Source organism: Strix aluco, chromosome 2, assembly GCF_031877795.1.
Source record: "Strix aluco isolate bStrAlu1 chromosome 2, bStrAlu1.hap1, whole genome shotgun sequence".
NCBI classification, from domain to species: domain Eukaryota; kingdom Metazoa; phylum Chordata; class Aves; order Strigiformes; family Strigidae; genus Strix; species Strix aluco.
In genome coordinates, this window is record NC_133932.1 from 130,537,250 (window position 1) to 130,560,801 (window position 23,552).

Genomic DNA, 23,552 nt, shown 5'->3' on the forward strand with positions numbered 1-23,552 from the left:
TGAAGGAAGCAAAGCGTAAGGCCAGGACCCCACTCCTCTGGCAGCCACTCTTAAGTGGAACACAGCTGCATTTCTCCTTCACAAAGCTGTCAAAATCACATATTTCACAAAATAGACCCTACAGAATGGAGGGAAAAAAAAAAAAAAAGTAAAAACAGAGTTTAGGCCTTACTCACATTTTCAATAAATATTTAATGTGCTCAGCTATCAGGTGAGTGATGACTGTGGCATAAAAAATTGGACAAACCAGCACACAGATAAATAGCAAAAGTTTCTGTGATTGTGAATGCAACAAATACCAGTTCAATATGAGGAAGTGTTTATCAGAATATAAATGAAAAACAAATGTAAACAAGGAGTCTTAAAAGCCTCTGTTTAACTGTTTTCCTATCTGAGTGCAGCATAGCTGCTCTCCAATGTGTGTAACTAGAAGCATTCTGCTCTTATTTGAAATGCATAATGAAAATAATTTGTCTGATGTTCTGTTTGACCAGTTATATGAGCAATTTCAGCTGCTGAAGTAACCTGCTTCTTGTACAAATACTTAATCAGAAAGGTAAAACTCCACATTAAAAGTATAACATATCTAAAACAAAACCAGATGTTACTTGCTAAATTGGATTTTGTACTGCATTCATAGCTGGCTCCTGTGACTTAAAAGAAAGCTTACACCACAACTGGAATTTACAGAAAAGATTATTTTATTTGTTTTTCTGATGTTCATTTTAGATATTACAGAACTTGTATTTTGAATACATAAAGAAGTCCTTTTTGATCCTTGTATTTCTAACTCTCAAAACAATGGGATTTTTTGAAATTAGGTGGCCACTGAGCCAATTAATCTGATTAATTGTAGTAATTTATAAAAAAATAGTTATACAATAAGGTAAATTAATATATGTTATTTAATTTATGAACTCTATTGTAACAAACTATGGCTTATTTCAAAGCAAACACAGTTCTGAAAACCAAAGTAATTTAATCCATAATTCTTTTTTGGCTTTTTTGGCTCTATTTTTATTATCCTTCATCCAAAAGCCACATGCAGACATGAGGAAACAGAGAGCTAATTTGGCAAACTCTGTAAATCCTGTCATTACTACAACCAGAAACTCCCTTTAGGTTTTTTTGTAGGGAACTCTGACATTTTCACAGTTGATTAAAATACCCCAGAATAGTAGAGATAGCCATTTCCAAAACAGAAATCAATTTTCAGGTTGTGTCTTCAAGTCATGCCAAAATAGCTGAGACAAATTCTATCTCAATCTTAGCCATTGCTCAGCATCCAGCTGTCATGCATCATCCTTCACTTATTTTGTTTTGATTAGACCAAAACCATCTTGTTGCATTGCTGTGAAGGTTTTGCATCTTTGAATGCCTAATTTAAATGTAGCGGAACATTAGACAGAGAGCACAACCAGGGTTATCGAATCTTATTCCTATTATCTTAAGCAAGCCATAAGGCAACCCTTTTTTTTCCCTTTAGTGCAGAGAGCATCCAGTCTATCAATCCTGTTGACATGCCATAAAACAGTTTTAGCAACCTATAACCTCACGAGTCAATATAAGAGACAGGAAGACTAAAATCCTATAGTGTGTCTTCTGCCATCAGAGTAATACAGGACAGATCAAAGACCTTCCTGTGTTGTAAGTTCCTGTGATGGTAAGGAGCTTTGTTAGGTGAAAATGCCTTGATATTCCTAGGAATGGATTACATGGCAGGCTATAGAAAAAGTGAAGAAGGGGGAAAAAAAAAAAAAAGGCTATGAATCCCTTTGGACTCTGCCAGTCTGGTCCTAGGGAAATGCCCTTCTGTTCTCAAATATGATGAACAGTTTATCCATGGGTAAATACACATGCCAAATATTAGAGAAATTTATCAATAGCAGGAGGACTATCAGAGCACTTGTGCAGTTTTTGCCAATTACCAATGCTACAAACAATTCCCTTCCAAATTCTACAATTCCCTTCCCATGCTCCCTTTCATCCCCCCTGAAAATCCCAGAAGCCAAATTATATGTCAAGGGGAGAAAATGTTCTTGGCTTCTTGAATCATCTAGGAGGAGAAACTTTGAAACATGGGATTAATTAAATGCAAATCTAAATATGGTGCAACAAATCATGCAAATTAAGCATTAACATATTTATGACTGAAAAATCAGCAGGAGCCAAAATGTGTGTAGATAAGCTATAAATCATGACAATCATTGGTTTGTACAGTACATAGCATATATTTATCCTTTTCAGTATTTAAATGAAAATATATAGAACATCTTGCACACAAACACTTACATGATCTGTGTAACCATGCCTATTTCTAAACTGTCTTTGCTGCCACTTAAAATTATGTATTATCAAAAATATTAACACTGATGAAAGACCAGATACATTAATAGAAGGAGGCAGAATATTATACAACAAAAGAAAAGAATATCCACTTTTCTTTTACTCCCCATGGCCTTTGCAAAGCAATGCTGCATTATCAATCCAGCCAGAGGTGGCTGAAGGACCCCTTGAGACACGGCGGAAAATCTGGAATGAATGACACATCCCCATGTTCCCAAATCTGCGGAGCACAAAGCCTCATGCCTAGTGCTGGGGTTTTCTTTTTCTTTTTTTTTTTTTTTTTTCCTAAGTCTGATGTTATAGAAAAAGTCCAAATGTGTCTCAGTATGTTTAGTTTCTGGTCTTTTCATGACATAAGGTTCATCTTTCAAATCAGAATCACGTGAACAGCCATTACATTACAGAAATCATATTTCCAAACAAATATTAATGAACATTTCAAGTTAGTTCTGACCAGGAACGTTCCCTACATTGCTAATGAGATTGCTGACCTCAACGCAGTGGACTCAAAGGCTAATCTTTGACCTCCTTTTTATGTCAAGTATAACCTTAAATGCTATGAATTCAGTATTAACAATGCTTTCCTGGTTTTGGTAGAAGAAATAGGTTAAACATGAATGTAAAAGCATAACGTTTTCTAAAGCAGCTGTCCTGAGACAGTGTCAGATATGAATGTCACCAAGGATGCTGTAGACTTCTCAAAGTCCTATGGCAGTCAGTGGGACTGCATACAGGAATTGGTAGAAGAATATTACTCATCTTGCAAAAGAACATGCTAACAGATTTTGTATTTCCTCTTTGAAACATTGTCAGCAATCTATGCAGCTGTCACTTAAAAGATGTACAAATTAGTTTACTTCTATAAATGCAGCACAATGATCCATCCAAGGCAAGATACTGAATTAAGATACATCTTCCTAAAACTTAGGAGTTGATAAGAGCATACCAGCCTGACAATGGGATGTGAAACTCTTTCTCCATTGGAAATTGCCCAGTTACTCCTCTCTGTTTTATTATTCTTAACAGTGTCAGAGTTACATCAAATCTTGACACTTGACTTACGACATCTATCTCTTAATAGTCTTGAAGATTAAAAAAAGAAAAAAGTTTAAAAGCCAAATAAAAAGCATTATTTGGCTCTCCTTTAACTGCTGTTTTACCGGCACTTGAACATACTAAATTAGAGTGAAAAGATTTCCCTTAGCTAACTAAAACAGCTCTATGTACCTCCATTGCCGGGAGTGACTTGACAGAAGAATGGCCAGTTAGATGCGGGAATCTGTGAACCTGAAAGGAATAATCTAAGCTTTCAAAAACACAACCGATGACAAATCATTTCTTTATACTGTTAGGAGAGCCAGTACCTCTTGCAATAGACCTTCTGCTTCAGTAGTGCAGCAGAATGCCTTGAGGCAGCTCTCACCCCATCTCACCATGCAAAAAGCTCGCAAATGATATACTGAAATTTCAGCACTAGCGCCAAAGGCCTTCAAAGACAAAAGACGATTCTCAGCTGGTACTTCAAAATTTGGCTACTCACTACCTTTTTTAAGTCATGCCACATCTACAAACTAGGGTTTAGCTTACAAGCCTCTCTACCATGTAACAAAACAGCTCAGTGATGCTATTTTTTAAAAAAGACACTGACTGCAAAAAAACTTTCTTCTGATATTGCTGGGAAAAAAAGCCCAACCAAAACTGTCATCAAAGCTGACGTTGACAGTAAACTAGTTAAAAATATGTGAAGATTTACACTTCTATGTAAGTTTTCAAAACACAACACATGTATGCATTTTTGCAGATGACACATCCAGGATACTATCTCATATGAGATGTTTTTCCTTGAGAACATTTCAAAATAGAAGGGCCCAAAATTTAATAGCGAATAGAGTTAGCTGAATTAAAGTTGAGTCCAATATTGTCTTCTGAATGGGGAAATAGCCACTTCTACCTCTTCCTTCCCCTTTAACAGAGTATTAAGCTCTCGGAATCTGAAAACATGCAGTTACACACATATTGGGAAGGTGTTTAGAGGAAGCCCTCTTTCATATAGACAGCACAAACTAAAATTTATACCTTGTACTTCTTAAAACAAGCATGGCAGCTCAATCTCTGCAATTTCCTCTTCAACCTTTAATCAGGGGAATACGGACTCACATCCCTCCATCCCTTCTGCACAAAGAATAGCTGTTCATTGCACACCTTCAGGTACACGTTACCATATATATCTAATCTGATTAATTGGTAGATTATGTGTGGCAGCAGTCTATATGTACCAACAGGGAAAGTACCTCCAATGTTCCAAACTACAGCCAACATTAGAATGACCCGTAGAAAATGTCAGGTCACCTCCTTGCCTCTGCACCCTCCACTCCCAAAATTTCTCTCAGATCTCTCACAGTTAGGGTAACACTGACCTTAGATGTGAAAACACTGAGAATCAAACAAATTGTATGACTCCATGATGCTAACAGTGATAGAGATAGCTGGTGCATTGCAAAGAAGCAAGAAATATTTCCAGGCAACATGGACATATAAAACTTGCCTATTAACTTACTTTTCTTCTTTTTTTTCCTTGTTTTCTTCTTTTTCTTTTAGATAAAGAAAACAGAACTGTAAGTGAGTTTTTCAAAAAGGACTGGAAAAAAAAATTAGGTCTTGGAATCAAATTTTCATCTAAACTTTATTTCAACACACTTTCAAAATTAAGAGGTTGGTTTTTGGTTTTTTTTTTGTAAGTTCAAATTAATTTCTGTTTGGATATAGAGAGAGTATGTTTCTAGCCACAACTCAACATGAAACTGAGCAAACACAAACATGCAACCTAGCAAAGCAGAATTTCTAAGACAATTAAAATATTAATACCAGAGCACCATTCTTTGCTCTGACATACTAAAGAAGAAGAAACTGGTAAAGAAAATCAACATTTTTATTAGGATCAGGATGACAAAGGTACATTAGTCACAGCTGTCTAGTACTCACTCTAGGAATTAAGGACCTGTGCATTAAATTTGGTACTATAGTACTAATCAAGAAGCAGTTTTTCCAAGGTGTTACATCTTTCCTATGCTTGAAGAAGGCAGCCTCTCCCAAAGATGTCAAGCAGAAGAAAAATCTGCTCAGAACCTTTCAGAAAAAATCCCTCCACCTTTGAAGTTGTCATTAGCTTATTTATTATCACATTTACATGTAAGATGGAAATTTCAAATAAATTTTTCTATTTTTTAGGCTAGCAAATATAGCTGTTTCACTACTGCTCCTTATTTTGACAAGAAAGATGACAGTTTTCCCAGTCAACATAGCCCTGAAAAAACATCACTGACTTCAACTTGTATCATCAAAGGGCAATTATTAAAGGCAGCTCTATAATGTTTTCCCACATTGCATCTATGCAATGTAATTGATAAAATATTGTCTAAGTGTATGTACATACAACAATATCTGTACACACATGAACATATATATACACACTCTTTCCTTTCTTCCCATAGCTTACACAATGCTTACTTTGTACAGAGAAAAAAAGATTATTATTTGAAACAAACTATCTCACAACTCTATGACATAAAAAGCACCAAGTATTTGCCAAAATAAGTACATCAGTTCATCCCTAGGCACAGAACATCAGTTTGATTGATGGTAGATTGATTCATTATAGGCAGAACCCAAGAAAGGGACTTTCCTAAACAGAGTAAGGTAGTTGGCACTAAGAACATACAGTAAAGAAAGTTTATGGTGCAGAGTTCAAAATTAGATATCAGGAAGTACATACACCTGGACAATTTCACATTATCTAAACACAAGTGGATGTGATTACAAAGGCATTGAAAATACTGAAGTAACTTTACAATGCACCTGTAACTTAAATACTGAAGTAGTCTTAGAAATGGCCTTTATTTTTTTTTAATTTATTTAAATACCTCCTTCATTTTCTAAATTCTCTATCTTTGAAAACCAAGGAACTCTTTCCTTTACAATTTTTTTCTTTTCCTTCAAGGTTTTTCCAAAACCAAAGTCTTCAGAGCCCAAGAAAATGTTTAGAGCTTTTCATAATTAAAATTAGAAGAAAGTCTCGTTCTATGTTTTATATACTATTTTAACATTGGCTTTATTCTGGCATAAATAATTATATGTGCTTTGTATATGACAGAAAATGTATAACATATACTGTAGTCACATGCAACATTTTGGTCACTTCACTCTAAAATATATCACAAACTTAGTTTTTTTACTTCATAATAGATTTGAGGTAAAAAATGAAGCTTTTCATATATAGCAATCACTTTTAGTCAACAGAGCATCACTTTTTTTAGACCATAAGAAAAGATAAAGTACAGCTACACTATCTGACAATCCTTTGCTTTATTGCTTTTCTGTTCAGTGAAAATATATTAAAACCATTTCCACCAAAGAATTGATTTAATCTCTAGAGAGGGTGCGCATGTTCAGTGTGGGTTGAGGCTAGTTAAACTCTAGTGTATACTATTTCGGTAAGTAAACATACATCTCAAAAATCTATTTCAACATTGAATTCTGCTTTTTTAGTGTGAAATCATGACAAGAGGATTTGATGTTGACACAATGTAAAGCTTTTGAATGAGCTTAAAGTTTTTCAAGGCAGAAATGAAAACATCAGTGGAAGAAGTGCTAATGCTTTTTAATATTAACCATCATATGAATGTCACTATGATTTCTATTTCACAGTGTGATCATTCTCGGTCTAATTGCTTACAGGTATCTGTACACATCCTAGACCCTGTTTGGTTTATATTTGAAAATACACTGCCTTGCCAATAAATAACGATCTATAGATTTGTGAAATCTAAAGAGCTATTTCATATTTATTAAAGATTTCAATACATTTGAAGTTCAAAAGAGGAAAACCAGGTCACACTTCCTCTTATTAATACATCTGAAACACGCCTCCCATGTTCTCTGTTTAAAATATCCTTATTAATTTCATGCAATAGTTGAAAACAAGCTCTTTACAGAAGCAGGCAAAATCCGTTACATGGGGGGATAAACACATCCTTTCTCTACACAACACAATGGAATACAAAGTCTGTAGAACCTGGAGGTAGAAACCAAAACATTTTAACAAGAAAACCCTTCCAAGAGGACCCCACAATTTCCACAGGCCACAGAGAATCAATATTCAAACAACAGACATTACCAATGACAGCCCACCCTTGCACATAATTTTTCCAGAAGGCACCACTAAACACAAATCAAGACACAGCACGAAAAGTTGCCGACACCACCAAACCTCACTTTCTTTCCTTGGAGCATCCTCTAAGTCGCTTGGAGAGCAAAGAATTGGCTCACCTGCACCAGGGGGGACCAGCCGTGGGCACAGGCGCACTCTGACCACCACTCGCCCGGGTTGCCCTGTGGCTTGGCTGGGGATTTGTGGGGGCTCTTCCGCACAGTGTCCCACAAAGGGACAAACTTGCCCCTGCTCTGGCTGGCTCCCCCAGGTCCCCAAGAGGGAAGCGCCTGAGAGCTACACTGGAGCCCCGGAGGATGCTGGTGCCATCGGCAGGCGCAGTGGCCATCCCTGGCTACTGGAGGCACGCTCCTGCCGGCATCCGAGCCCCCGGACCCCCTGCCGCAGCTGTGCTGCTTGGGAAGGTGTGCGTGCATGGCGCACCCAGCGCTTCCTCTGGCCAGTTTGCATGAGAGTGCTTCTCCTCCCAGCCGCGAGGTCCTTCGGCGGGGCCTCCCCAGCCCCTTGGCACAGCTAGCGGCAGGGCAGGGCGGCAGCAGCTCTGTGGCAGTCTCGGACTCCACTCGCGCAGCGCCCTGACAGCATCCCCGCTGCAGGCAGAAGCAATCAATGCTCTGCGGGGCTGGGGACGCGCGCCTGCATCCCTCTCCGGATGACAGACCGCGGGAGGAAAAAAAATCCAAACCAAACAAAAAGCACTCTTGCAATTTTCAGGAAGATTTAAGGCTTTTTTCTAGCTGACCCTGACCCAACTTGCAGGCACCCTGCTGAAGCAGATTTATATGTACAAACTTCACAGGCAAAGTGCTTTCTTGTGGAAATAGCATCTAGACAAACTACTGAAAAAGACACTCCTTTGCCAATAATCAAAACAGACGCTGGAGTATTTTTCTTCCCTGCATGCCTGAAAAGACCTTGTCAACAAAATTGCATCAGAAGATGCAAATGACAAGTTCAGGAAGAATGTTATCTGCCCTAAATGCTAAACCGTAGCATAAACTTTGGTATGTACTAATGTACATAAACATAACAGAAACAGAGCAAGAGCTGAATTTAAAAATAAAGCCACATAGAAAAGATCTACGCAACAAATTAACAGGTCTCCAGCAGCTTATATACAGAAATGTAAATCTATTTATTTGTGCATAAAGTCTTCAAGATTATGACTGATGTATCGTTTTCTCCTCTTTTTTTTTTTTTTTTTTTTTTTTCCCCTTTATAAATTCTTTGGCACTTGCCAGTAACCTTCTGTACAAAGTTTTCTGTAAATCCCCTCTTGGGTTTTTCTTACTAATACAATCTCTTTTCCCTAATTTTTCCTGCAATCTTTATTTGCAAGCATTTTCTTTGCTTTCTTCTCATAGAAGTGACAAGGGTGTAAAGTGTATAAAATCTAGGCTGATTGTTTCAAGTATCTGGAGAGGTTCAGGGGTATACTCCAGTTTCAGGTGACTAAGCCTTTAGCCCCTTAAGACTCAGTGGATCTTGGATCCCTAAATATCTACTTTTTTTTTTTTTTTTTTTTGAGATTTTCTTTTAACCTAATCATGTCTCAGGTACTTCTAATGATAGAAAATAACTAATTGATTTTTAAAAAACAAATACAGGACCGTGTGGCAGAATCCTTTTATGTCTATTGGTGATCAACTAGGATTTAAGTACACAAAAATTAAATGGAATTCAGAAGTGATATGCATAGTTTTACCATTCCAAAGTCTAAAGCAAATTTACTTTTAAAGATTTCAGACAAAGAGACAACTCTGACTACCTCCAAATACACTTTCAAATGAGATAAATGAATTTTTACAAATGCTTTGTTACAATAAGACTTGATTCAATTATTTAATTCCTCCTAAATTACTAACCTAAAATTCCTCTAAGCTTAGACATTGCTGAAATACATAATGAAAAATTATGGCAACACTCTAACAGTGGAGAAAATATTTTGACAACATTGTAATTCAAATTCTCACATGTGAAACTAATATCAGTTTTAACCGTATTTTCATTCAAGGTGCTTGTCCCAAGCTATACTACAATCATGTTAAATGCAAGGTTTATTCACAACTTTGCTGAAAAGCCAAAATCATACACCTGGCTGTGTCCTCTCACATAACAAGTGCCCAACTGCAAGAACCCTCACAGCTTTGCATACAGTTCAGGTCACTTCATGTTTGAAAAACAAATATTAATACACTTCTGAATTGGGTGTAGATACGGAAGCCTGCACGTAAAAATCTGAACTAAGGGAGTCTACAAGGTAAACATTTCTACATGTAAAGTAACTGTAAAGATACGTAAGACTGAAACCATGTTTTTGCAATTTTACTCAAGCATAAGGAGTGAAGGTGTGCAAGCTGTCCAGAAATCTGCTTTCCTCTAGTGATCAAGGGTACACTGAGCACCTAAACACTTGTCTACCAGAAGATAATCCAAATCATTACTGCATAATTTCCATCAGGACTACCTCTGTGTAAGACACATATATAGATTACCATTAACTGATGCTATAAATCATACATAAAATAATAACATATTTATATATCATAAAAATACATTTAAAGACTCACTCCAGAATATACTGATGCTATTGCAGCTTCCTCAGATGCCAGTCAGAATCCAAAAAACCCAGTTTAAATACGCCTTTCAAAGCTATTTGGAGAAATCTGGATAATTGTAGAAGTCAAAAAAAGTTCACATATAAATTTTAAACAGGCCACCCAAAAAAAAATATTAAAAAAAAATAATCAGGGCGAGCAACAGCTACAACATAGTTGGGGAGTGGAAAGAATCTACGCATTCTGTGACCAGACACACATCTACACTGGTAATATTGGGTAAAGCCACCTGTACCAGAGCACTAAAACGTCTATCACAAATCCCTATAGTCATATATTTGAAAGCAGTAGGTGACCTTTTAGCGACCTTACTATACCCCAGTCAGAACAATGCAGAACTGCAAAGGCATCCTCTTGACTGTAACGTTTATTCATACACTGTTAAAACACTATATTTGAAATGGCCTCTTATCAGAATGAGGAAAAGTTTTTTTCAAAAGAATTTGACACCACTGAACTTACTCTGAACCTACCCAACACTTCCATGATATTTCATACTTAGAAAATCCATAAATAAAAAAATTCCTATTAATAAATGATTTCACTGTCCACATTTTTTTTGAAGTTTATCACTGCATATGTGAAACAAAACCACTTGAATATGGGATATATATGTGCAACTAATTGCTAGACAACACGGTAAGATGGATTCAAAAGATAATGCAATTTCGTCAGCTGTAATTGAACCATTGTATTAGACAGGATGGCACGCACGTCTGGATGAACTCGGATTAACACATGGCTCAAATCCACATGCCCAACTATCATCCTAATTTGATAATAACGGGTGCACAAAGCAAAACTGAATATTGTACAGTACACTGTGTGAACTGTGGTTGACCCGATACTGTTGTGGAAAAATCTCACTAATTTTCTTTTTAAAATATTAAGTAGGCATGACAAAATGGAGCAAATAGATTCAGCTGATATTCTACCAGCACAAATAACTGTAACTGGATTACAGTAATATTGGACATACACCAAAAATAAATACTGAGAAGAGTTTGCTTCGGGCAAAAATGTGCATATGGGAAACAAAAAGTGCATATGGGAAACAAAAATTATTAATAGAGTTCTGAAAGGGAAGCTAGAAGCATGGGCGAAGATGATTTAGATGTAGTAACAGATTTTTCCCTCCAACCAAGAATGCAATATTATGCAACCATAAAAAAATACAGAATAAAAGATGGAGTGGCCCAGCTTATTTAAGGGTCTTAAAATTTCTGCAAATATTTTTCTAGAAAGAAAAATAATGAGAACAATTATTAACATGATAGCAAGGCTACCAAAATAAATCAAATTCAATTTCTTTGCAACTATTTTTTTTTGTTTGGTGACAAGCAATTATGCTTGTATAGAAATAATAGTCTTAGTGGTGACATAGGCTAGAAGGAATCACTGTGATTAGTCCAAGATTAGGCCAGGAGCCAACTGATCTGGCACAACTCATTGTGGTCACAGGGTACCTATGAAATCTTGGGCAAATCACTTGATTTCTCTGACTATCTTATATGCAAAATGAAAAAAACCCTTCATTTAATGAAACCAGTACATAACCAGTGGGAAAGGACATATCTGAAATAAAACAGCTCAGCTTCTATTTCAGAGCTGCCTACTCCTTCCTTCCTCCATGTGTGCAAGACAAAAGAGGCATGCAGGACTACAACACCAAAAAAAAAAAAAAAACCACCAAACCCACCAGTAAAAGAGGGAAAGTATAATAAAAGGTGGTTATTTAAAAACTTCACCATTAAGGAAATTTCACTGGAAATCTGTCAATGGTCTTTAATATTTTGTTTACTTAAAAAAGTTGTACAATCCCCACATCCTTTAAACAAAATGATAAATCTCAACCTTTGAAGTTTTACACAAAAATATCAGCACAGCACTATCTGAGACACAGCCCCCTGCACAACATACCTGCCTGTATGACCAAGGACATATTCTTTTGATTTTTATAAGAGGGTAGAAAAGCTTAAGGAGTTACAAATACAAACATATCCATTCTCAGTGTTAGCTGCATGTCCTAGGGTTAACATAAGGACAATAATTTAGAAATCAAGATACAATGAAAAAGAAAAATGACAAGGGTTTGGAAGGGAACTATATCAACAGAAGAAAACAACCCTCAGCTGGGAATATTGTCAAAGTCAATCATATCAAAGCTGGTGGAGAACAGAGCAGCAGGTTTACCAATTTCACATCCAAGCGGATCAAAGAATCATAAAATTGCAGTGGAAAGACTAAAATACAAGATCATTTCCATGCCATGACAGAAACATCATTTACAGGACCTGTAATTTTCTCGTAGAGGTGTGTAATAGTTTGTGAAGTTCTCTCCTCTGGAGAATTCTGTGCACTTTATTTTAGTACTTTAGTTCACCTTAAACTAGGTTCATAAAAAGCCAGTAAGCAAAACAACTTTGAATTACAAACAGATCTGTTTAGAAGAGATAGCTTAAAAGCAGAGGGTAGAAAGGACAGCAAGAGTTGTTGCAACTGTCATTTTCACTACTTGGGAAATACTGACACATCTCTTCCACATGCTGTTGAGGACAAAGAGGGCCAGGTTCAAGACTTTCCCAAAATACTTAAATATAACCTTGAACCTCCACTTGAACCAGAGACACAAAAATTCTTTGCTTGAGTAACTTTGGCCAGGTAGTTTGTGACAAGCACTGCTGAGACCAAGAACTTTAACCGCTTTAATAACCCTTCAGTTTACAGAGTCTAATACTAGCACACTGGCAAATTTAAGACAGCTTTTTTAAGATCTGATTCTGGATTTCCAATTTTTTAGGAACTACATTTCAGAACTTCGGGATCAGTCTAACACTCCAATGCTATTTTTCACATAATAAAGAAGGATATAAAGGAATGTTCATGGCAAATAGCTACTTAAAATTCATATCCCCAATTTCGGTTGCATGAAGATATTCAGTACCTTAAACTATTTGTATTTGTCTCTCTGTTAAATTAGGAATAAACCAGCATGTTATTTACTATGGATGATTTTTGATTTTGAAAGAGAAATTCAACTAAGTTGGGTCTCCCTTCCGGTAGTAACCTAAGCAGTAAATTAAACCATAAATATGCAGGAAATATCCATAGAATAAATTAATCAGGATATTTATTACAGACTCATATTGCATAAAGATATACGCACTGCATGCACCACATAAAGAGGACAACATAACTGAGCTAGAATTTTTGCAGGTATATATATTTATTCCAATGCTGGCAATCCGCATAGCAAATAAATAATGCCAATTAGCCAACTCAGGCAGACTTTTTTAGGTGTAGTGCTTATTATAGCATTCTCTTTCCAACCGATTTGCTTCTCATTAAAGATATTTTGAAAGAACTTCGCTCAAGTTTATTAGCAGACAATAAGAAATCGTTTCTTCCCTGTGAAGCTACTTGTGTTATGTTCATAATACACAACATCTTTAAAGAGTTTGGCACAGTTCTGGCACTGTCCTATTATAGGCCAGTTGTAAGTTTTCACTGCAGGTGAATGGAAAGTGGAGAGGTGTGATCACATAGCACAGCCAAAAAAGACAAGGTTTATAGCATACATTACTGAGAATTGAAGTTATGAAGCTCCTTCTTCAGCCTTTGGAAAATAATGACTTGTTTTAAGTAACTAACATAACTTTCAGAACAAAAGCAAAGCCATTTGACTGGAACTCAGCTGATTAAATATTGGAAGAATAATGAAAATCTGTGTTGTTTCTCTACAGATCTGAATCAGTCCATACCTGGCCACCCCTGAGATTTCATTTCAGTTGAAATCAATGTCTAAAAAGATTTCCCAAACAGAAATATCCTAGCGTGTTTCCATGAAGGAATTACATACATGTCTATGTGCTGTGTATTTATATGACAAGGATGGTACATGAATCAAGAAAGGAAGGTACAGAAATAAGATGAATCCTTGATGGCTTTATATTGAAAAGAATTTTACCCATAAAGACAGTCCCTCTAGACATAAGAGGTTTGTATGTATTTTGGGTATTTTTTTCTTAATATCTGTCTTCATTACTTCAAAGAGAAAAAACAATCTATTAGCATTACTTGGAGCACCTATAACATTACACCATATCTGCATCAAGTGACCTCAAGGGCCTGGACCAATTGCTCCTTTGCTTTGATAGAACTCGAAGTTATTGCACTCAATGCAGGACTGACAGGGTAAAATTCTAGAGTCTGTGTTATACTGTAGGTCAAACCAGTTAATCACAATAGTCTTGCTAGCACTGTACATATGAATGAAACCAAGCTAATGGCTAAGATAAAAAGTAGTTTCTCTGTATTACTGGATATAAAGGCAGCCTGCTCTTCATAGCTACTTTAGGATTCCACTTGGTTTTAGGGAGAGAAGACAAAACTAAATATGCTTCCCAGAATGACAGTTTGGAGAAAGATCTCTGGGATACAGCAGGTGAGGGACCAGCCCTGTGCCTGAGCCATCTACAGCTGTGTTGGTTAAAGCAAGAGGAAGCATGGTGATACAGGAGAACACTTTTCTTCCTTTAAATTGTGAGGATTATTTTTATTTTTATAAAAACTTCCAGGAAAGTAAGCCCTTTGTAACAAAACACATGACTTCTCTTGGAACCACTTGCTATCTTTGGAAAACAATCTGGTCTATATAACAGGTTCACATGGAAAGCACATTAGCTAGAAAATAGAGATGGCATATATTGTCAAGTAGGAAATTACATTGTGATAATTCAAACAAGTCTGGCCTGTTTCTCCTTTTGGTAGAAATCACTGACATTTTGTTTTTCTAATGTGTGATGGTAAACAGGATTGGAAAAATAAAGGTTAGAAGAAATGAGCAGCCTGAAACTGAAGCCACAACAACCTTTTGATTTCACAGAACTGCAGTCTACAGTCCTAAAGTAGACGTCAGAGCAAATCAAAGAACAGTTAAGGAGTCATATACTGAAAAGTAGGTAATGATGTGTATTGCAAGGTTTTTGTTTTGCTTTGCATCATTTATTGAAACAAATTCCAACATTTAGCTAGAAAAGTTGCTCTTCAGTAAAATAACTCTTATCTGAGAAACATTGCCTGAGTTAATTTCAACTTCCATCTCCTTGTTTTCATCCACTTATTTCTATTCTCAATTTTTTCTTCAAATCATTCTTTATCCCTCTCAGTAATCATTACTTTCAAATTAAAAGATCACTTTCCAGGTTTCTTACATGTTAAACAACCATAAATCGAGAACAGATCTTCTGTTCATCTTCTACAGTTTACTGTAATTTTCTTCAGATATATTTTTCTGAACTTTGTAAAAAAATGTTAAAAATACAATTACATTGTATGGATAAATTTTCTTTCTGCACACAATCAGTTACTCTTCCAAGGGTTTAGAAGTCTTTTGACAAAGCCTTCCATTTAGAATAGCTATGTTGACTCTTCCTTTATGAGAATGCATTATATTTTCAGTCATTTTAGGCAGTGTAAAGGCAGACTTTCTCGTCTGTAATTCTCTGAATCATCTTTAAGAGGGCTTTAAACTAAAGTTGCTGGGGCAGGGGAACCCCAATCCATCCCACTCTTGCCAGCTTGATGCCAGTGCCAGCAATAGATGCCCAGTGCCTGGAGAGGGATCACAGGTCAGCAGGAGAGCACCTGAAGAACAGCACAAAGGAATTCCAGCCAGTAAATCAGCTTCATCGGGGGCCCAATTTAAATGCCTCTATGCAAATATGCGTAGCATGGGGAATACACAAGAGGAGTTAAAGACGTGCACACACCTGCAGGGCTACCGTCTAATTGCCATCATGGAGATGTGCTGGGATGGCTCTTATGACTGGAGTGTAGGAATGGAAGGAAATGGGGTCTTTAGGAAGGACAGGCAGGGGAGACAAGGAGGGGGTGTCCTGTCACCCTCTATGTCAGTGACCAGCTGGAGTGCATGGAGCTCCACCTGGGGATGGAAGAGGAGATGACGGAGAGTTTATGGGTCAGGATTAAAGGTAAGGCAGGGGCAGGAGGTCTGCTATAGGCCACCTGACCAGGAAGATGGAGTGGATGAGGCCCTCTATAGACAGATAGGAGCAGGCTCATGTTCATAAGCCCTAGTCTTCATGGGGACTTCACTCACCCTGATATCTGTTGGAGGGACAACACTGCAGTGCATAAGCAATCCAGGAGGTTCCTGCAATGCATTGATGATAACTTCCTTCTCCAAGTGATAGAAGAGCCAATGAGAAGAGGTGCTATGCTGCACCTTGTTCTCACCAAAAAGGAGGGGCTGATGGGGAGTGTGAAGCTCAAGGGCAGCCTTGGCTGCAGTGACCATGAAATGGTGAAGTTCAAGATCTTTAGGGCAGCAAGGAAGGCTCACAGCAAGCTCTCTACCCTGGACTTCAGGAGAGCAGACTTTGGCCTCTTCAGGAATCTGCTTGGCAAAGTAGCATGGGATAGAGCCCTGGAGAGAAGAGAGGACGAAGAAAGCTGGTTGGTATTCAAGGATCACCTCCTCCAAGCTCAGCAGTGATGCAACCTGGCAAAGAGGAAGTCAAGTAAGACTGCTAGGAGGCCTGCAGGGATAAAAAAGGAGCTCCTGGACAAGCTCAGACATAAAAAGGAAGCCTACAGAGGGTGGAAGCAAGGACAGGTAGCCTGGGAGGAATACAGAGAAATGGTCCAAGTAGTCAGGGATCAGGTTAAGAAGGCCAAAGCCCTGATAGATTTGAATCTGGTGAGGGACTGCTGGAGAAGATCAGGTTTAAGACAATCTAAGGAACCTGAAGGTATGCAAGTACATGGGACCTGATGAGATGTATCTGCAGGTCCTGAGAGAACTGGTGGATGAAGTGGGTAAGCCACTGTCCATCATATTTGAGAAGTTGTGGCAGTCCAGTGAAGTGGCAACTGACTGGAAAAGGGGAAACATAACCCCCATTTTTAAAAAGGGAAATAAAGAAGACCCAGGGAACTACAGGCCAGTCAGTCTCACCTCTGTGCCCGGCAAGATCATGGAGCAGATCCTCCTGGAAACTATGCTAGGGCACATGGAAAATAAGCAGGTGACTGGTGACAGCCAACATGGCTTCAGTAAGGGCAAATTGTGCCTGACAAGTCTGGTGGCCTTCTACAATGTGGTTACAGTGCTGGTGGATAAGGGAAGAGCAACTGATGCCATCTACCTGGACTTGTGCAAAGCATTTGGCACTGTCCTGCATGACATCCTTGTGTCTGAATTGGAGAGACATGGTTTGACGGATGGACCACTCGGTGGGTAAGGAATTGGCTGAATGGTCACACTCAGAGAGTTGTGGTCAGCGGCTTGATGTCCAAGTGGAGACCAGTGACGAGTGATGTTGTTCCTCAGGGGTCAGTAATGGGACCAGCGCTGTTTAACATATTTGTTTGCCACATGGTCAGTGGGATTGAGTGCACCTTCAGTAAATTTGCTGATGACACTGAGCTGTGTGGTGCAGTCGACACGCTGGAGGGAAGGGATGTGCCATCCAGAGGGACCTGGACAGGCTCAAGCCTCATGAAATTCAACAAGGCCAAGTGCAAGGTGCTGCACAGGGGCTGAGGCAATCCCAAGCACAAATATAGTCTGGGCGATGAGTGGATTGAGAGCAACCCTGTGGAGAAGGACTTGGGGGTACTAGTGAGTGGAAAACTGACTGTGAGCCATCAATGTGCGCTTGCAGCCCAGAAAGCCAACTGCATTGGCTGCATGAAGAGAGTATGGCCAGCAGGTAGAGGGAGGGGATTCTTCTCCCCTACTCCACCCGTGTGAGTCCCCACCTGCAGTGCTGTGTCCAGCTCTGGGGCCCCTAGCATAAGAAGGACATGGACCTGCTCAAGTGGGTTCAGAGGAGGTGACAAAGATGAATAGGGGGCTGGAGCACCTCCTCTGTGAGGACAGGCTGAGAGAGTTGGGGGTGTTCAGCCTGGAGAAGAGAAGGCTCTGGGGAGACATTACAGCAGCCTCCCAGTACTCAAAGGGGGCTACAGTAAAGCTGGTGAGGGACTCTTTATCAGGGGGTGTAGAGATAGGAGGATGGGTAATGGTTTTAAACTGAAAGAGGGTAGATTTAGATTAGATATAAGGAAGAAATTCTTTCCTGTGAGGGTGGTGAGGCACTGGAACAGGTTGGCCAGAGAAACTGTGGCTGCCCCCTCCCTGGAAGTGTTCAGGGCCAGGTTGGACGGGGCTCTGGGCAATCTGGTCTAGTGAAAGGTGTCCCTGCCCATGGCAAGGGGGTTGGAACTAGATGATCTTTCAAGGTCCCTTCCAACCCAAACCATTCTATGATTCCATGATTTAAAATCTATTTTAAGAAATTTGCATTTTTCATCTTCCATTCTTGTATTTTCAAAAGCATCCTAAGTGGTAAGATACCCATTATTTTAGCATTTTGATAATTTTAATTTTCCATTCCTTCCTGGGCTAAAACCACATGGTCCCAGCAGCATGCAACTATTAATTTAATCAAATTCCTCTTTTATGGCACTTTAATTTTAGACAGTTTCTCTGACTTCTTCCCTGCAGAGAAAAAACAAAACTTCCAACATTTCTGTACAGTGGAAAGTGAAGCAAACAGGTAATTATATTTTAAAAACAATGTTATCTTTTTCAGCGGCCCTTTTTTTGTGTTTTGCTCATCTATTAACTCCTTCCAGTGACGCTTTGCAAAGCTATCTGCTTCTGATTGCCTTAAAAGAATACTAATTTTTTTTCCATTAGAACCTTTAGCAGGCATTACCATAGTTATATTCAAACTGTCAGTTTATGGACATCTACATATTTCTTGCTTAGAAACAATACTAACTTACTGTAATAAAACTTAAGAGTTAAAAAGTTCCTACAAAACTAGCTTCTTGATTTGCATGAATTTTAATTTTTGAACTTTAATATTTTTGTTATTTTTTTCACCCACTTTTACAAGGATATGAAATTTAACACATTATGATCTCTACATCACATCTAGGTTTTATGCCGTGATCAGGAATAATTCAAGAGAGACTGCAATTTTCTGATTATTTTACATCACTTGTTGCATCTAAAACCACAACCTCTTTATCACTCAATTAACAGTATAGTTTTAATACCATACTATGCTATAGAATTTCTTAGCCCATTTTGATACAGGCTGGATACTTTGTGTTCAGTTTTCTTTCACTAACATTATATTATATCATTCCTATGCAGATTACAGCAATATCCCATGGATTTTCTTCTTTCTACTAAGTTTCTTAGAAATATGATGCACTAATATCTTCATTTATATGAAGGATTCCAGTTTATCCATATAAATCATTTATATGTACATATTACTTGAAGTCCATGAACAGAATAAATTACTTATTTCAAAGACCAAACAAAGATATGGAACTAAATATAGAAACAATTAAATATAGCTGAAAATAAATGTTCCTCTAAAATGCATTGTTAACTCATGGAACCCATTGTCTGTAGATAAAACAAAAACTGTATTTGTAGTCTTGGTAGAAGCTATGGTTATAATTGTTTTATAATGTATATAGAATTATAGTCTAGGACATGAAAATAAAAAAAAAATATTAACTGCATAGTCCTAAGGAAAAAAAACAACAATGCTATTGGCAAATAATTCTGAAAGAGTGGACTACACTTTTCCTAAATTTCTGTCTCTCTACTACCAAGCACAGAGCAATAGTCTTTATTAAACAGCAAATCTGAAATTATACAAAGAAAACTTCACGCAAATGTGAAAGTATATTTTTAACTAGTTCAGAGCAAAACATGATGTCACGTTCATCTACGATTTCAATCAAACATAATTTTGTTCCCTCATGACTAATGACTGATTAGTGAATTGCTTTTATGCCAAAATAACTGTTTCTAAATACGTTCTTAAATAGATATAATGATTGCAAAAAATTACAACAGGAAAAAGGGAGCATGTATCAACAACAGTGTTCCAGATTTCTTTCAGCCCATGTATATATTGACTGTGAAGGCAATACAGAAAGTTTTAGAGGAAGAGTTCAATGAAAATTTGTCATTGGGAAGAAAAAGGAAATAATTACGTGAAATCTCTAATATTTAGTACTTCTCAGAAAATATTTTGGAATAGTGAATCTGAGCAGATAGTGTTATTTGCAAAGATACTTCACCAGCTCTGTTTTCTTTGTTATTTAAATACTCTAGGAAGAGAGCTACTGGAGTTCAGCCAAAGTTAAAATTGGAGATGGACATGACGGGTAACAGGAAAGGTTTCTACAGGTACACCAGCAACACAAGGAAGACGAAGGAAAATGTGGGGACATAGTGACAAAGACATAGAAAAGCCTTTGTTGTGAAGTGACTTTGCTTCCTCAGTGTTTATAGGCAAGGTCTGCTCTCTGGCCTCCCTAGTCCCTACAGTGGATTGCAGTGGAGTCCAGGGGTGGAAGTGCTACCTACGATACAGGAATATGAAGCTAGAGACCACTTCAGTAAATTGGATGCACCCAAGTCCATGGAACTGGATGAGATGCATCCAAAAGTGCTTAGGAAACTTGCAAACATTGTAGTAAGAACTCTCTCCTCTTTGAAAGGCTGTGGTGTCAGGAGAAGTCCTGATAACTGAAAAAGACAAACATCACATCCATCTTCAAGAAGGGCAAGAGGAGGATCTGTGCAACTACAGGATGGTCTTCCTAATGTCAGTCCATGGGAAGGTTATAGAGCAAATAAAAAGTTCGCAGTTCACAAACTGGAAGGAGTTGTTGATCCACTGATAGGCATGGCTGTCATTCATAGGGATCTTGACAGAATGGAGAAATACACTGACAGAAACTTGAAGTTCAAGTGAAGTCTGACACCTTGAGAGGAATAATTCCATGCAACAGAACTGGCTGGGGACTGACTGGCTTGAAGCAGACTTGCAGAGAAGGAGCTGGGGGTCCTGATGGACTAGTTGACCAAGAGTCAGCAGTGTGCCCTTACAGCAATGAAAGTAAACCATATACCAGTCTTCATTAGTAGGAGTGTAGAAAGGATGTCAAGGGAAGTAATTCTTCACTTCTACTGAATATTACAAAAGCACATCTGAAGTACTGTGTCTGTTTTGGGCTATTCAGTAAAAGAGAGAGATGAACAAACTGAAGTGAGTCCAATGAGAGTCATCAAGATGGTCAGGGGGCTGGAGCACATGATGTATATGGACAGGATGAGAAAGCTATTTTCAGGCCAGGAAAGGGGCTAAGGGGCAAATCTAGCTGACTTTCTTCTTAAATGGATGGTTACAGAGAAGCCAGACTCTCTTCAGAGCTGTGCAGCAAAAGGCAAGGGCCAATTAACACAAGCTGCAGCAAAGGAAATTTGATTAGATGTTACAAAAAAAAAAAAATTACCATAAATGTGATCAAGCACAGGAACAGGTTGCCCAGAATATGAAAACCATTAATGCTTATGCAAGTGTTGCAAATGCTTCCTTTACTCAACAAATGTCCCATAGTGTAGAGCACATCTTTTGATGTTTAACTGGTCAGTCTTTGGTATCTTTGCTTGAGACATCCACCTAGTATAAAACACATTAGAAAGTTACCTCATGTAAATTAAGATGATTATTTGACAGAAGTGACAATTGTTTCATATTTCCAAAGACAACTAGTTGGCAAGAGTCAACTCAGCCTCGTTTACCTCATTCTTTCCTCCCAACTATTTTTTTTTTAATACTGATTGTAGATCTTGGCAGGTGAAGACAAACTATTTCAGTCTGGAAAATTCATACTGTGGGACTGCCAACAAGCTGAAAGAATGTGAGAAAACTGAAGAAACAATAAAAAAAATCCAAAATAAATCAGCCTCATATTAATTATCTTAGGACATTCAACAGAGCAAAAGAGGACACTAGTTTGCATTAAATACTAAGAGTCTGTTCTCTTTTAGAAAACAAATAATATATTTTTCAACAAAATCTTTCGACAGCTGTTAGTAGATTGTCAGGGAATTAGATTTTCGAAGTTTGTTAACAAAGTATTTGTTTCACAGAGTGAAAGGTGTATGAAAGTCTAATTGCATATGTTTTGTCTTCTAAATCCTTTATTCTTTGTGGAGCGCTTTGCAGGGCAATGTACCTATAAATAACAATCTGAAGACAGCAGTGTCAGGGCCCTGAGGGTGCTAAGAGGCCTGACTGTCCCTGCCTGCCTCTCCCAGGGCCTCCCCCCACCCTGGCCACGGCCCAGGACCCCATTTCAGCCCAGCCTGGGGCCATCAGTCCCAGCCCCAGGGACTGCCCTGTAGGATGTGGTCTCCAGCTCCGCCACAGCCCTGCTCTGCCCAGCCATGGGCCCTGCTGAGCTGGGCCCACCCGTGGGCTGACATCCCAGCCTGGCCTCAGCCCAGTCCCATCCCACGGAGGTGCCCGATGCCTGGGTTGGGGCTGCCCCCTCCTGTCCTGCTCCCAGGTTTGGGTGACTGGGCCTGGCTGTGACGTCCTGACCTGCTGGCCCTGGTGAGCCCCCACAGCTCCTGTCCTCCAGCGAGCAGCTGGTCCACACAATGCCCTGACAAGCAGTTCTATTAATATAGATTTTTTTTGTGTGTTCATGATTATGACCCACAAAGAAACAAGGAATGAAATGCACAAATATAGTCCCTGGAGAACCTGCTCCTGTGTGTTCTGTGGTATTTGAGGACATACATACGTAGCTTTGTGTTACAAATTTTGTTTGTGTTACAAGTTGAAAGCAACCAGTGCAGATTTAGAAAATATTCAGAGATTTTTATCTCCTCACAGCCAAATAATTTACAAAACTTTTAAGGCATAAAATCATTTATGTATAGCTGGAATTTTGGCAGCAAAATTCAAAACCCAATTATCTACATAAAGTCATGCAAATAACTTCTCTATTGAATGTCTTCTATGACCTTCACTCATCTTCATTATTTTTCTCTTCTAAGACATTTGAGATTCACTTTTCTCTGGACAGAAGGCTTTTGTAAATATCTGTAAGCAGTGTTTTGCCAATATATCTGTATTTGCCATCCAAAAGCAATCTACCCACCCAATTAAAACAGAGGTTCGTACTAAATCAATATTAGAAGTTAATATTTTGCTCTTAGTGAAATAAGCAGCCTTCTGCTTCAACTAACACAAAACACACACCATGACTCAGATTGTATTTGATTTACCTGTTCAAAAAAGGAAAGCAAAATAAAAGCTATATTTACAAAACTACTGGAAGTATGACCTCGCTTTCCACAACAGCTAATGTATTGAGACACACCCAAAACAAGGTTGCCATGGGATCTAACAGAGTCTTGAACTTACTCTAGACATGACTCAACAGATTTATCTTGACCTAAAACCAAGTCTTTGACCTCTTCAGAGTATCTCAGTTCAGGA

The 23,552-nt window shown here is 38.3% G+C and overlaps 1 protein-coding gene across 29 annotated transcripts in view; it reads right to left on the reverse strand.

Moving 5' to 3' along the window:
• The window catches only part of DLG2 (discs large MAGUK scaffold protein 2), a 1,053,560-nt gene that overhangs the window by 450,223 nt on the left and 579,785 nt on the right, over positions 1 to 23,552 (reverse strand). For 5 of the 29 annotated variants that reach the window (XM_074816369.1, XM_074816365.1, XM_074816361.1 and 2 more), the window contains exon 1: positions 7,672 to 8,150. The exons of the other annotated variants lie outside the window; for them this stretch is intronic. In XM_074816369.1, coding sequence (XP_074672470.1) covers positions 7,672 to 7,989 — 318 coding nt within the window. In that variant the 5' untranslated portion in view covers positions 7,990 to 8,150. Of the gene's footprint in view, positions 1 to 7,671; positions 8,151 to 23,552 lie in introns of those variants that run through there. 29 annotated transcript variants of the gene reach the window in all.